The sequence below is a fragment of the Sorex fumeus genome, unplaced genomic scaffold, assembly GCF_029834395.1.
Source record: "Sorex fumeus unplaced genomic scaffold, SorFum_2.1 ptg000020l, whole genome shotgun sequence".
Taxonomy (NCBI): Eukaryota; Metazoa; Chordata; class Mammalia; order Eulipotyphla; family Soricidae; genus Sorex; species Sorex fumeus.
The window spans coordinates 9753940-9769100 of record NW_026606077.1 but is presented as its reverse complement, the minus strand read 5'-3'; the positions used below and the strand labels follow the sequence as shown (position 1 = coordinate 9769100).

The window sequence follows — 15161 nt, the reverse complement described above, 5'->3', positions numbered from 1 at the left end:
CGGGGCCCCAGTGCCATTTCTGATCATCTGTGCTCTTTTCCAGGATCGCCATGTCTTTTGTAATTATGCTTTAAAATGTTTGAGATTCTGATGCAGTTATTTCATTTCTTCAAGAGGAAAAACAAACATCCAAAGTCTGACCTGATATTAGAAGTACCTCCCTTTCCCAGTCCGCCTGTCTCAAATGAGAGTTCCCACATTATCTGCTCGCCTGGAGACACACCAAGACTTGACACTTAATAAATTTTAGGAAGATAGTCTAAGCTGAAATGCCAAGAAGTCTGTTTAAAACGGGACTAAACTGATCTTATTAAAATGTACAGCTCCAACACTCAAGCGGAAGCTTAGCACTATGAAGTGTGTGGGGATAACTGAAGTCTCCCTTGGAATATTTGACTTTCCAGAGTCCTCATAATCTGACCTAATTGAGCTTTACCACTTTTAATGAGAAACACTAATACTACCCTTTAGGAGGTCCCTCACCAAGTCAAAGATAAAAGTTTTATCTTCGGGGGTTTAATTCATTTCCATCTCACCTCACCAAAGAGACTTCCTTAAATAAAGACAAAGAAGTTATGCTTAGGGAGCCGGGGTGCTAATATCCTATTTGAATTCCAGACTCTCAGAAGATGTGCAATTACAGTTCAGAAAGGAAGGAGCCCTTCTTCTATTTTAACTTACATTGTGTTCTTCCTAGCACTGATGCATAGAAATGATGATGATATTAAACCTAATTAGACCCAGATTTACTACCTTCCCTACTGCCTTCCCATATTGCTAATATTATAAATAGTATCTGCATTAAAAAAAACTGTAATAAGCTCCTCGCAGCTACCAAATTTAAAACGCCAAATACTGGGCTGAACGTGTGCGGTGGTGGCAGAGTACACGCGGCTCAGGTGTGAGGCTCTGGAGGGATCCTGAAACCGAAACCAAACAAAATATTTAGAAAGGGCGCCCGAGGAGGGGGCTCACGGCTCAGTGGTAGAGTGACTGCCTGGAGGACAGTGAGGTAGGACCCCAATTCCAGGGGGATCCCGGCAGCACTGCCACTGGGATCCCTGGCACCACAGCAAGTGTATAAAATCCTGCCCACCACAATCAAGTATGTGACCCCCAGTGAACACAGGAACTGAATGAGTAGCCTGGCAAGCACCAAATGGAAGATGCAAGCGTCACTATGTTCCTGAGGGTCTGGGCTAAGGAACGATTCAATAAGTAAATAGGTAAATACACAGGTAACAGGGACAGGAGCGATAGTACAGGGAATAGGGTGCTTGCTTTATACATGGCCAATCTCTGTTCGGTCCCTGAAACACTGAGCCCTGCCAGGAGTGGTCCACGAGCACAGAGCCAGGAATAAGTCTGGAGCACCACTGGGTGTGAGCACCCCCACAAAAAAAAATAAGAATTAAAAATAAGTAATAAAGGCTGGAGGTAGTACTGCAGGTAGGGTGTTTACCTCGCATACAGCTGACCTAGGTTTGATCCCCGGCATCCCATATGCTCCCCCAAGCTCCACCAAGAGTGATTCCTGGGTGCAGAGCCAGGAGTAACCCCTGGGCATTGCTGGGTGTGGCCCAGAAAACAATAAATAAGTGAACAATGGGTGGAGGGATAGGTAGTGAAGAGGGCACTGCCCTGCACTACGCTGACCCTGGGTCGACACCACAGAGGCCTCCCTGAGCTTGGCCAGGTGTGACCTGAGCAGAGAAAGGAGTACGTCCAGAACACAGCCACGTGCAGCCACTCTCTCCCACAAATAAGGGAAAACTACTTGAAATGGTGAAGAACTAGAAAAGATGCTTCAGTCCGTGAAAAGCTCCCGTGGTCAGCCCGTACAAGGCGTCACAGAAACCGGCTGTCAGTCTCTGAACCTGCTGCACCACTCACTGACAGTGAGTGACTCTGGGCAAATTATTCGTGCTTTGAGCCTCAGTATTCCTTCAACAGAGATATTCATCTAAGGTCCTCTTAATTATTATGATGTATTAAGGAGACAATAAAGGAAAGCAGGTCGGAGGCCTAGGGCAGTGGCAGGGCGCTTGCCTTGCATACAGCCAACCCTGGTTCAATTCCCAGACCACATATGGCCCCCAAGCACCCCCAGGAGTGACCCTGAGCACAGAGCCATACTCAGATGTGGCCCCAGCATAAGCAAACAAAATACATATACAAAGCACCTGGAACAGTTGCCTATGTTTAAAATAGGAAATGATGAGTGTGTTTATTTTTACTATTTTTATTTATTTGTTTACACTTGATGAAACTGCCTCTTCAAAAACAACTAGAATAGCAGCTTTTTTGAAAAAGCATCAGTTGACTTAATTGTAACTATGATCATTCCATCTCTGAAAAGTCATTTGTATCACAAATATCCTCCCAATAAATTATGATATGGTTCTTACTATTTATTTTCCCAAAAAAATTCTACTGCAACATATAATACAAGCAATATATTGGTGTCAAGACGACCCGACCTCGTTTTTATTTATTCGGATTTGTTCTTTCCGTTTGGTTTTTCTTCTAGGAGCCACACTTGGGGATGCCAGAAGCTCGCCAGTGCCACAAATGAGCCCAGGGTGGAGACAAGCATGTATTCTGGCCCTGTGCTCTCTCTCCTTGGCCCAGTTTGTAAATTTAAGAATTCAACTATGCTGGGCTGGAGCAACAGTACAGCAGCTAGGGCGCCTGCCTTGCATGTGGCCAACCACAGTTCAATCCCCGGCACTCCAGGTGGTTCCCCAAGCCCACCAGGAGTGATTCCCTGATCGCAGAGCTAGGTGCAGACCTGAGCACCATCAGGTGTGTCCCCAAAACAAACAAGCAAAAAGAATTAGATTATGCTGACTAGAGAGAGTATAGGGGGTGGCGTTTGTCTTGCATATGGCTCCCATCCCAGTTCAAATACCTGCACCATATGTGCAGTGACCACACACCCCGGCCGCCGGAAGCACCAGCTGGCATCACTCCTTAACAAGCAAGTCAGGAATGGCGCCCCATGAGCACCAAAAACTCCCCAAAGCCCCAAAATTAGATTATGACTACTCAAGAGAACTAAACTCTAAACTTCACCAAATAAAATTCTAGGGCATAATTTTCCACTTTATTATATGAAGACACGAACTGGACAATCTGGATCAGCGTCATAAAAAGAGCAGCAGAAGATGCATGCTAAGCAATAAATTGCTTGTCCTTAAACCTAGACATTTACAGATATGAATTTTCCCTTTTGACTTAAATATTTTGAGAAAGGTGCTCTTTAGAAAAAATACGATAAAATTAGCAAGTGATAGGCAAGGTTAAAGAGAAGGACAGGAAAGAAACTCTGGGAAATGTGTAGTGACTCCTCAGTCACGAGTAAAAACAGCCCCTAGGTCATAAAATTATTCAAAACCAAACTGTTTTGGAATCATGTTGCCTGAAGATGCCTGAATTAGTCCATGTACTTCACAATTATCAAATCTGAATATACCCTATGATACTGAACTCAGGGTTTGTGGGGGTAGCTCAATGGTAGAGAACATGCCTTGTGCTTGTACCTCCTGCTCTTCCGCCCAGCATCCCTGGTGTGGTCCTCAAGACTCCACAGCACCACAGGGCCAGGCTCGAATACTCCTGGATATGGCCTCCACAGAAGTGTTTGATAAAGGTAATGTGTGCATGGGGGGGGGGGGGGGGGGCGGGGGAGGGTGTTTGCCTTGTCTGCAGGCACCTGGGTTCAATCCCCAGCATCCCAAATGAGCCCTGCCGGGGTAATCCCTGAGTGCAGAAGTAGGAGTAAACCCTGAGCTTTGCTGGGTCTGGCCACGAAGCAAAATAACAATGAAAAAGGGCCAGAGAATAGTACAGTGGGTAGGGCACTTGCCTTGCATATGACTGATGTTCTATTACGAGCACCCCACAAACACCCTGTATGGTTCTCCAAGTCCTGCCAGGAATAATCCCTAAGCACAGAGCCAGGAATAAGCCCCGGGCACTGCTGGGTGTACCCCCTCCCCCCCCCAAAAAAAAAGATAATGTAGATATTTGAAAAAACAAAGACTTCCAAATCCATCATGAAATGGCTCTTGAGGTCAAATCCCCTTAAGGAATTTCCTCATGGTATAAATTTTTATAAAATACTTAATGAGAAACAGAGGTGCTTAATGTGGGAATGGCAGACACAGGGGCTGAGACTGGAGTCACTGGCCTTATTTTGTAAAACAAATGTTAATAAGAAGAAAACTCACAAGTTTACTTCTTATGCCCAGAAATGCGGATTGGATACCCACACACAAATACCACCAAAGGATAAATATTTCATAAGACTAATAAAATGAAAACACAGTTAAGAAATAAATGCTAGGGTTTTGGCCAGGGAGCCAGACTAAAGGCTGGAAAGGCTAAATCAAATGCTTTGCATGTAGGAACCTGGGGTTTGATCCCTGGCAACACAGGCCCCTCCCCCCCACCCGAAGGTGCCACCAGCTGTAGCCTTTTTTTTTTTTGACACCATTCTAGATGTGGTCAAAAAAAAAAAAAAAGGAAAAGGTTTAGATAAGGGTTTGGATTATTCTGTGCAAAAGCAAATCATCTGATTATTATTACCCATTGGGAAAGCTGGGTCTTTATTAGCTAAACCAGAATATCTCATACCCTGCGGAGCTTTGAAGAATCCAGGGTGGGCAAGTGGGAGCACGATATGTTTTTCCCTTGAAGAAAGATTCCCCAGGTTAGAGACAGGATAGAGGTTAGGCACTCACTTTGCACACAGCCAACCTGGTTAGATCCCCAGCATTGTATGTGGTCCCCTGCGCCCCACCACAGTGACATCTGAGCACAGAAGAGCCAGGAATAGCCCCTGAGGAATGCTGAGTGTGGCCCCCAAAAAACAAAATAAAATAAAACAGTATATTAAAAAGTGCTCCCCATCCCCCAAGAAAAAAAAGGAGAAAACTCTATTCAATCTGTTCAAATGCAAAGCCCTTGTACTTTGAATACAGTCTGATTACCAGGCGGGAGGGGAAGGAAGAAGCGGAGAAGTGACACCAGGACAGGATGGCAGAGGAGCTTGGCCAGTGGAGGGACGGAAATTTCGGACACCACAAGCAGAACGTAATAAACCTCTCGCAACCATGCTGCCTCAACTACACTTTCAGGAGGTTGGCGGGGGTAGCAGATTTTTTTGGGAGGACACCGAGAAATACTTTTTTTTTTTTCTCCTAGTAAAGGGGACAATCAGCCAAGCCAGTTTGGGAAGCACAGAGGCAAAGTACTGAGGGAGTCAACAGCTGGAAACCAAAGAACAAGCCACAGAAGCATTCCTGCTCCTAACACTGTGACTCCATCCTGCTCAGCGTGTGAGTGACACACGACCACCCTTCCTATCGATAACAACTGCAGGCGACAGGGGATGCACTGTCATCAATGCAACTGTTATACCCAAAGGACAAACAATAAACCCCCGAACCAGAGGCCAGAAACAATCTGCTACCGCTCTACTTTGGTTTTTTAGTTTGGGAGGTAATTTCAGCTGTACCAAAACAAATCAAAGGAAAACCAGGTCAACCAAAGACTTGAAACCAGCAGTAACTGAAGGAAATATCTGCCACATATTTGTAAACCTACAAGAATAATATAAGGACCAGAGAAACCAAGAGTACAAGAGAAGATTTAACATAACAAAATAAACATTCACTTTCACTAAGAACTGAATATGAATGACTTTAAATTGAAACAGGCAGAATTTAGGTCACATGTTAAAATAATTCCAAGAATGTATAAACTCTTGGTACTAAAATAGTCTATTCTTCTCAGAAAATAAGCAGAAAAATATGTCAATTCTACCTCAATAAACCAACAGATAAGAGTTTTAAATAATTTAAACAATCTAAAATAATTTAAAAATTTTAAAAAGAAAAACACAATTTTGAAACATATATATTATATATATAAAAAAAATACTGCCTAAGGAAAGAGTCAAATCATCTATCCCAGTAGCTGCATATACTCAGTCATTAGCAATTAAGGAGTTTAAAAAAACAGATCATACAATTATCAGGTAAATTCTTGGTCTACCAATGAGGAAGCCCTTAATATACTGCAAAAATATATTTTAAAATATACTGCAAGAATAAATTTGTACTGCAAACAATATGCCAACTTTAAAACATAAAACCTAAGGTGCCAGAGAAATCACTGAGGGTAGGTGACTTGCCTGGCACACAGCCAACTCGGGTTCAATCCCAGCACCCCACATGGTCCCCTGAGCCCCACCAGGAGTGATCCCTGAGCGCAGAGACAGGCAGGAGTAAGCCCTGAGCACCACCAGGTGTGGCCCAGAAACAAAGTAACAGTAATAACAAAAACAAATTAAATAAATAAAAGCTAGCCCATGGCCAACATCTGACTTCATTAAACTTGACTCAGAACAGTTGTCCATCGACCCCGAGCACCTCCAGGTGCATTCCTGAGTGCGTAGCCGGGGCATTGCCTGGTATGGCCCAAAACCAAAAGCCAAACGGGAAAAAAAGGAAGAAGAAAAGAAGAGCATTTGTCCATACAACATGTAACAGACTGCTCCAGCCAGGAGGTAGGGGCACTCTTCCTTCTCTTACCTGGTCTTTCTCATGGGGGAGAAGGCTGACCGGCGGCAGTGAGGACGGGAAAGCACTGGGGTACTTGGGAGCCCCTTTGCCATCCGCGCCTCCGTAGTTGACCCTGTACTGGGGGCCGTCTTTCAGCAACCTCCCGTTGTTCACTGCGCGTTTGGCCCCCAGCCGCAGGCGCTGCTGGAAGGCCGGGTTGTTGGTGGTGCTCGTGAGATCGCTTTGATTGCGGAGATACTTCTCGATGTTCTTCAGGGAGGACCCACTCGGCTCCTCGAGTCCTTCAATTGCTCTCCTTAGAAGTTTATTCCAATCCACATTGCGGAGATCACTGCACGATGCTCTAGACCCCTTGGTTGACTTGGGAAAAGTGCCAGGTTTGACGGATGAGAAGCGCCCAGGGTTGTCTGGGTCCTTGTAGGAGGCAAGGCCTTTGTTGGTGACTTTGAGGACGGAGCCGTCCTGAACACTGAGCTCCAGCTGCTCAGAGACCGTCTTCTTATCCAGCCCATGGGAAGTGCTGACCGCATGGCAGATTCTCTCTTCTGAGGGCCTTTGCTTTTGCTTTTTTATTTTTTGTATAGCTTCAAGAATCCACTCTGTATAAAGTGGGTTTGCAAGTTTTACCATGGTTGATAAATGACTTCTTCAATACAGAAGTTACCCATAGAGATTCTCCTTGTATTTAACAGAACTTGCACATTTAAAAGTCATTTACAATTCAACAAATGGGCAGAGTATTCCAAACCACATTAAGCAACATCTGACAAACAGCCATCCTTAGGAGATTAAAAAGAGGACGAACTGGCGATGTCGAGAGTTGTCTTATTTGACCAATAGGAAGGGCTGCATTCAGGTGAAGAACATCTTTAATAAGGAAACCAAGACCTTCAAGGACAAAAAAGAAAAGGCTCTTAACAATGGGATTTTTAAAAATAAAACTTTTTAGTATTCCTTTTTTAAATGAAAAATGAGCACATAAGAAATGACTGGCAGATATAACAAAGTCATCAGAACTTGGTTCTCCGATGGAAATTTGGGTCCTATTTTTTTCACAAAATGTTTCACCTGAATTCAAATTAGTCACTATTAGCCACTTAAGAGATAGCTAAGTTATATATGAACTAGTAACCTGTACTGAAATTAATGAAAAGTGCTTCAAAATATACATTGAGGGGCCAAAGAGACAGTACAGGAATTAGGTCCTAGCCTTGCGTGTGGTCAACCCTGCCTCAATTCCCAGTACCCTGCACACCTGGCAGAAGTGACCCCCGAGCACAGATTCAGCAGAGTCAGGAGTGACCATTCATCACTGCTAAGAGTGGCGATAAAACACATACAAATATGTGTGTATAATATGTATATATAACATATATCAGTATAAAATAAGTACCACTGTATATAAAATTTTATATTTAAAAAAATCTGTACTAAATTTTAAAAAACAGTACTAAGTCAGTGGGCTGGAGCGATAGCACAGCGGTAGGGCGTTTGCCTTGCACACAGCCAACATGGCCGACCCGAGTTCGATTCCTCCGCCCCTCTCGGAGAGCCCGGCAAGCTACCGAGAGTATTCGATATGCCAAACACAGTAACAACAAAGTCTCCAATGGAGACGTTACTGGGCCCGCTCGAGCAAATCGATGATCAACGGGAGGGCCTTTACTTACTTACTACTTTACTAAGTCAGCAATGCTGAGTGTGGCCCAAAAACTCAAAATAAAACAGTATATTAAAAAGAAAAAAGTGCCCCCCAACTCCACAAAAAAAGGGGGAGGGGACTATCTAATCTATGCATCAACCTTTTAAAAAGAAATTTAGGGGTTGGAGAGATAGGAAAGCAGGTAAGGTCTCTGTTTTGTGAGTGGCCAACCCCTAGACCCCTGAGCACTGCCTGAGTGCAGAGCCAGGAGAGAGCCCTTAGCCCTGCTGAGTGTTCCCCCATCCCCCACCACCCAGAAGAAAGAAATAAAAAGAATATTGATTCTAATTTAGCTGGGTATTAAATCATCGTGAGATAGTTACAAGCTTTCATGTTTGGGTTACAACCACACAATGATCAAACACCCATCCCTCCACCAGTGCACATTCCCCACTACCAATATCCCAGGTATACCCCCCCTTTCCCACCCTCCCCCTGCCTCCATGGCAGACAATATTCCCCATACTCTTTCTCTCCACTTTTGGGCATTCTGGTTTGCAATACAGACCCTGAGAGGTCATCATGTTTGGTCCTTTACCCACTTTCTGCACCCATCTCCCATCCCGACCGATTCCTCCAGCCATCATCTTCTTAGTGATCCCTTCTCTATTCCAGCTGCCTTCTCCCCTCCGTTCATGAGGCAGGCTTCCAGCTATGGAGCAATCTTCCTGGCCCGTGCATCTACTGTCCTTGGGTGTGAGCCTCAAGTTATGTTAGTTTATATTCCACAGATGAGTGCAGTCCTTCTATATCTGTCCCTCTTTTTCTGACTCATTTCACTTAGTATGATACTCTCCATGTCTATCCATTTAAACACAAATTTCATGACTTCATCTCTACTGACTAGCTAGGTATTTTCTTTACCAATCTCACACGTAAGAGTATTTCCCAGAGGGGCTGGAGTGATAGCACAGCAAGTAGGGCGTTTGCCTTGCATGCTGCCAACCCCAGTTCAATTCCCAGCATCTCATATGGTCCCCTGAGCACCGCCAGGAGGAATTCCTGAGTGCAGAGCCAGGAGGAACCCCTGAGTATCACCGGATATGACCCAAAAAGCGGGGGTTAGGGGGGGAAGAACATTTCCCAGAGTACAGCGGGAAGGTCGCTTGTATGCTGCCAACCTGAGTTCAATTCTGGGTCCCCTTATGCGCCACCCACTCCACCCTGCCCAGCACCACCAGGTGTATTTCCTGAGTGCAGAGCCAGAGTAAGTCCTGAGCATCATCTGGTACAGCCCCAAAACAAACAAACCAAAAAGAATTCTTTCCCAGCCTGGGGCCAGAGAAGTAGCTCAATGGGCTGAGCACCACAGAGTTACCCAGGTCTGGTCTCCGTCACCAAGAGCAACCCCAAAACACCACTAGGCATGACTCTAAAACAAAAACACAACAGGGGGTAGGAGACATAGGACAAGGGGTCAAGGCACTTGCCTTGCAGTGGCCTAACCCAGACTGATTCCTGGCATCACATATGGTCCCCAGAGCACTGACAGGAAATGTGGTCCCTGCGCAGAGTCAGGAGTAGCCCCTGAGTACCGCAGGTGGGGTACAAAACCTCCAACCTTACCCAAAAGGGAAATTTCCCAACTATCCACTACTTACCTCCGGCCATCACTTTGCAAAGCATCTGAACACACTAATCCACGGTCAGAAAACTGAAACCAACAGAGGACACAAACTTGCACCTTTTAAATGGTGCAGCATTCTAGGGTCTTTAGGATTCTGCTGAGGATTCTACTCAAGAAAGGTTCTTACAGCTCTGATTCCAGGCAGATTATGGTACTGGCTCTCAGCAATACACACAAAAACACAGACCTCCTGGGGGCTGGAACGATTGCACAGTGGGTTGGACACTTGCCTTGCACGTGGCTGGCCAGGTTCAATCTCTAGCATCCCATATGGTCCCCCCCAAGCACCACCAGGAGAGATTCCTGGGTGCAGAGCCAGGAGTAACCAACCCCTGAGCATTGCCTGGTGTGGCCCCCCCAAAAAAAGGAAAAGAAAACCCATCCAGATTTCCAAGATGCTTCTGAATGAGCCTACAAAAAGGGTCAGGAGTACAGCCCTGGCATAGCGCTGAATCTGATCTGGGCCTTACTCCACTCCCCAATTAACAGCTCCCACATCCTCTCTGTTTTGTAGTTTTAGTTTATAGCTCCACATGGACTTGGTCATTTAATCTGCAGGACAACTAAATGTGTAAACTGAGGCTCGGGGGATTATCTAACTCACTAACAGCTGCCTTAAGGCTCAATGTCCACCCTTCTAAAATTCAAGTTCACAGCCACCTGCTCTAATTCCATCTCTGCACTGAGCAATGGTATGAACACCAGCTCACCACTATGGAGTAGAGACACTCGGGTGACGTTAGGTCCAGACACATAACCTAAAAGGCATTTATCTTTTATGGGATTAGTGACAAAATAACAAGAACACAGAATCTAATATTTAATTTAGAGTAGTTATTATCACTTCCATCCAATGCAATGTCCATACATACTGAAAAATATTTCATTACTTTTTGGATTTGGGGCATACCCAGCAATGCTTAGGGTTTCCCACTGACTCTGCTCAGGATGGGGCCTGGGGAACCATATGGGATGCCGGGTATCGAACGCAAGTTAGTCATGTGGAAAGCAAAAGTCATACTCATTATTGCTCCAGCTTTGAAAAATACTTAACTATAAAGCTAGTCTTCTGATTGTTTTCATTCAATATACCTAGAAGGGGAAAGTAATTTCTATCCTCAAAATTTATTTAAATATATTTAAAAATATAATGTTTGCTTTCAGTTATTCTGGTGAATTGCTAAAAAAAAAAAAAAAAAGAAAAAGTGGGTGAAAAAAGGAGCAGAGCTAAAGAGACAGATCTTTGGGAAAGGGGTCTGTCTTGTAGGCGCTGACCTGGGTTCAATCAAAGCAATGCCAAGAGTCTAGCTCAAACTGCAAAGAACTTCTTTCTCAGTGAGCCAAAACCAACCTTCCCAGAACTATTAACTACTATGCCTAGGTTCCCAGAAGGATCTCAAGAAATCCTGACTATTTAGTAACAGGCCTGTGGATATTTAAAATCAAGTATCTTTTAAAAACTACTCACATGGACCAAAGAGATATGTACCAGCAGATACGGCAATTGCCTTGCAAGTAGCTAACCCAAGTTCAATCCCTGGGGAGTGGTCTCTGAGCTCAGGGCCAGGAGTAAGCCCCAAGCACCACTGGATGTGGCTCAAAACAAGAACAACAAAAACATTTCACAATTAAACCCTGTCCAACCTCCAGTTCCACCTAAAACCATTCGGAATCTCCCAGATTCCAACACTTCCACATGGTTTCTAAATCCCTCCTTCTCTTGGTTCTTACTACTCTGGCTAGCCCATCTTAAAATGTGGTGGATAATCACAGCATTATCCAATCAAATACACAATCCAGGGGCGGGAGTGATAGCACAGCAGGTAGGTGCTTGCCTAGCATGCAGTCCACCGGGGTTCAATTCCGGGCATCCCGTATGGTGATTACTGAGGACAGAGCCAGGAGCAATCCCTAAGCACTGGCAGATGTGGCCCCAAAAGCAAAAATTAAAAAATATAATCCAAAGGGTCAGGGAAATGACTCAAAGAAAAGATCTGGAGCACATGCTTTACATGTGGGGAGCCCCAGGCACAGCCAGGAGTAACCCCCAGGCACCACAGAGTATGACCCCCTCTTAACTGAAAAGAAACACAGTCCAAGGTCATTTGAACTTTCTTCCCTACCCTACCTCTAGACGGGCTCTTTTACTCAGCATGCAGTCCAGCGACAAATTCCAGACCGTCTTTCAGATATACTGTCAAACTGAGTCTTTCCATTCCCTTCCTTGTGCAAATTTTAAATGCTGGGATTTAAAATTTATTACAGTCAAGTTCATCTTGTTGGTTTGAGTCTATCTTCCAATCTGTTAAAGATTGTTTTGAATCTTGATTCTGTCATGGATGTCATCTGTAAATCTAATAAGCACTCCCCTCCGTGTCATCGTATAAATCACTGACAGAAACGTTCGACTTGGCGCAGTGTGTTTAGGAATGCAATCGCCGGCTTTCCTAAGTGCGACCACTCGCAAGACAGAGCACAGGCATCATCTGTTAGTGAGCGCGAACAGGAAACTCATCTTTCCAAAGAAAAACAGTTTGGGGCAAAATTTCATTACAAGACATTTTCCTGTAATGCTCAAGTAATTATTACATCTTTCATCATTTATTCATGATGAATCAACTAATTTAATTCGACTGCACAAAATACAACTGCAGGACTAGAGAAAAGGTCAAAGAAAAGCGCCCATATTGCAAAGTTACTTTCAGTCATTATGGTTACCCAAGCAGATGGACATACATTAAAACAAACTATATTTCATAATAATTAATACTCAGTAATGGTGCTGAAATATAACTTCAAGACAAGCTCTTATTTTAATCCTTGCCCACAATCAAAAGAAGCATTTGGGGACAAGGACTAATCCCCAGCACCAAAAAATCATCCAACTGGCCAATCAAAAGATTTCAGTAAGAGTGACATTTTATATTTAAAAAAACAACGTAAGTGAAAATACCAGAATTGGAACTCCAAATGTTTTAACAGTCCACGGCAACAATGAAGATTATTCAGATCCTCAAGCAAATCTGCCAAAAGAAAAAAAGGTGACTTTTAATTTAGGTTTAAGACTACCCTTAAGAGCTGGGGAGATGGGACTGGAGCAGTAGTTCAGCAGGTAAGGCGTTTGCCTTGCACTCGGCCAACCCTTGCACGAGGCCAACCCAGGTTCGATTTCCCACCATTCCACATGGACCTCTGAGCACTGCCAAGAGTGATCCCTGAGTGCAGAGCCAGAAACAACCCCTGAGTCTGAGTACTGCCAGGTATAACCTGCCAGGTGTGACCCAAAAAGGAAAAAATAAATAAATAAAAGCTGGGGAGATGGCTCAAAGGGCTGGAGGAACACACTGCATGTGGGAGCCTTGGGTTAAATTCCCAGCACCCCATGGTCCCCCACCACCACCTCACCCTCCCCCATCCAAAAAATATATAGCCATTAAATTCAGTAGCTTTGAATCTCTACAACTATTCAACGAAACAACCACAATATACTCTCATACCACCACTTAAGGGCGGGATACTAGAATTAGGGACAGGATACAGAGGTGTAAACCAAGTGCCTAAAGAAGTCACTTTCACTCTTCCTTAAAGCCAGACGTATTACCTAAATATGAAGTCAGGTTTATAGAAAGTTGGGGTTAGTTCAGTGGTGGGAACCACACAGGCCCTGAATTTGATCACCAGCACTGCCCCATGTTCAATCCCAGCTCACTGTCATTGGAATCCCCAGAGTCAACAACAATGTACTCTCTGGTATGCCATACCAGGGGTACAGGAACAGCTGGTAGGGCGCTTGCCTTGCACATGGCTGAGCCAGGTTTGATCCCCAGCACTCCATGTGGTTCCCCAAGCCCTGCCACGAGTAACAGAGTCAGGAGTAAGCCCAGGGTACCACTAAGTGTGGCCAAGAAGAAAAAAGGAAAAAAGGAAAAACATCACTCCACCTCCAGTACACAAATGCTGCTGAGGGGTGCAACTCCCAATCACCACAGCAAAATAAAAAAGGGGAAATCAGATTTGTCAGTAAATATTTTTTAATAAAAGGGGGGGGCTGGAGGCATGGTACAGCAGATAGGGTGCTTGCCTTGCATCCAGTGGACCTTTCTGAATGCAGAGTCAGGAGTAACCCCTGATCATCACTGGTGTGGCCCAACCGCGCCCCCCCCACCCCCGCCACACACACACACAGACACACACACGTAAAAAGGAATCCCAACATGGAAAATCCCACTGTTGGGGAGGGAGCTAGATCCAATGGGCAGAGTACATGGCTTGCAAGCTCAAGACCCCGAGATCGATTCATTGCATGGCATACCAAAAACCCATAGCAGATGGGGCAGTGCGGCATGACTGGGCAGAGGGCCAAACCATCAGGACACACTACTAGGTCATATCGATAGGTTTGGACACCGAGCCCCCAAGCACTGCCAGGGCAACCCACCCCTCAACAACAACAACAACAACAAAATGCACCTAAGCAAACTAGATGCAAGTTTCCACAATTATAAGTTTGTGTTGACAGAAGTTACATTTTATAGAAGGTAAAGATTTTTACATCAAAGACAAAAACCAATTTAAGATGCAGAGAAGACCGTTCAAAGGGCTGGTGTGCATGCTCTATACGCAGGAATCCAGGTTCTACTCCATGCACCTCACACTGACAACCCCCAGCACCACCAGGTCTGGCATCAAAACAAACAGAAATAGGGGCTGGAGCCACAGCACAGCAGGTAGGGCGTTTGCCTTCGACCCGGCCGACCCAGATTCAATTCCCAGCATCCCATATGGTCCCCCAACCACCGCCAGGAGTAATTCCTGAGTGCAAAGCCAGCAGTGACCCGTGTGCATCACCGGGTGTGACTCAAAAAGCAAAAAAAAAAAAAAAAAAAAAAAACAGCAACAAAAAAATGCAGCACATTTTCAATCTTATACTCAACAATTACAAACTTTAGTCTCCCCTCCCCCAATCAAAGATACACGCCCCACTTCTCAATTTAATCTCAAAATTAGCTCTCATCTGACACCAACCAATCGAGTTAATTAGGCAAAAGCAGATGTAACTCAGCAGATCTTTGCTCTAAGCAGAATCTGTGTTACACACACACACACACACACACACACGGGTAGAGAAAAATCAGAAGTCTCTTATCAGTAGCCAATTCTCAACTAAATACATAAATATTATCCACTTTGTATATTATACACTGCAAATTTTTTAATCTTCAGCTGGTTTGCTTCTGACATC

The 15161-nt window shown here is 44.6% G+C and overlaps 1 protein-coding gene across 7 annotated transcripts in view; it reads right to left on the bottom strand.

The window, feature by feature from the left end:
* The window catches only part of KAT6B (lysine acetyltransferase 6B), a 215264-nt gene that overhangs the window by 188770 nt on the left and 11333 nt on the right, over positions 1–15161 (bottom strand). For 5 of the 7 annotated variants that reach the window (XM_056113313.1, XM_056113312.1, XM_056113317.1 and 2 more), the window contains exons 2-3: positions 12873–12942; positions 6600–7478 (exon numbers count right to left, since the gene is read on the bottom strand). In XM_056113313.1, the coding sequence (XP_055969288.1) occupies positions 6600–7220 (621 nt within the window). In that variant the 5' untranslated portion in view covers positions 7221–7478; positions 12873–12942. The remainder of the gene's footprint in view (positions 1–6599; positions 7479–12872; positions 12943–15161) is intronic. The other 2 variants (XM_056113316.1, XM_056113315.1) reach the window with 1 other exon arrangement.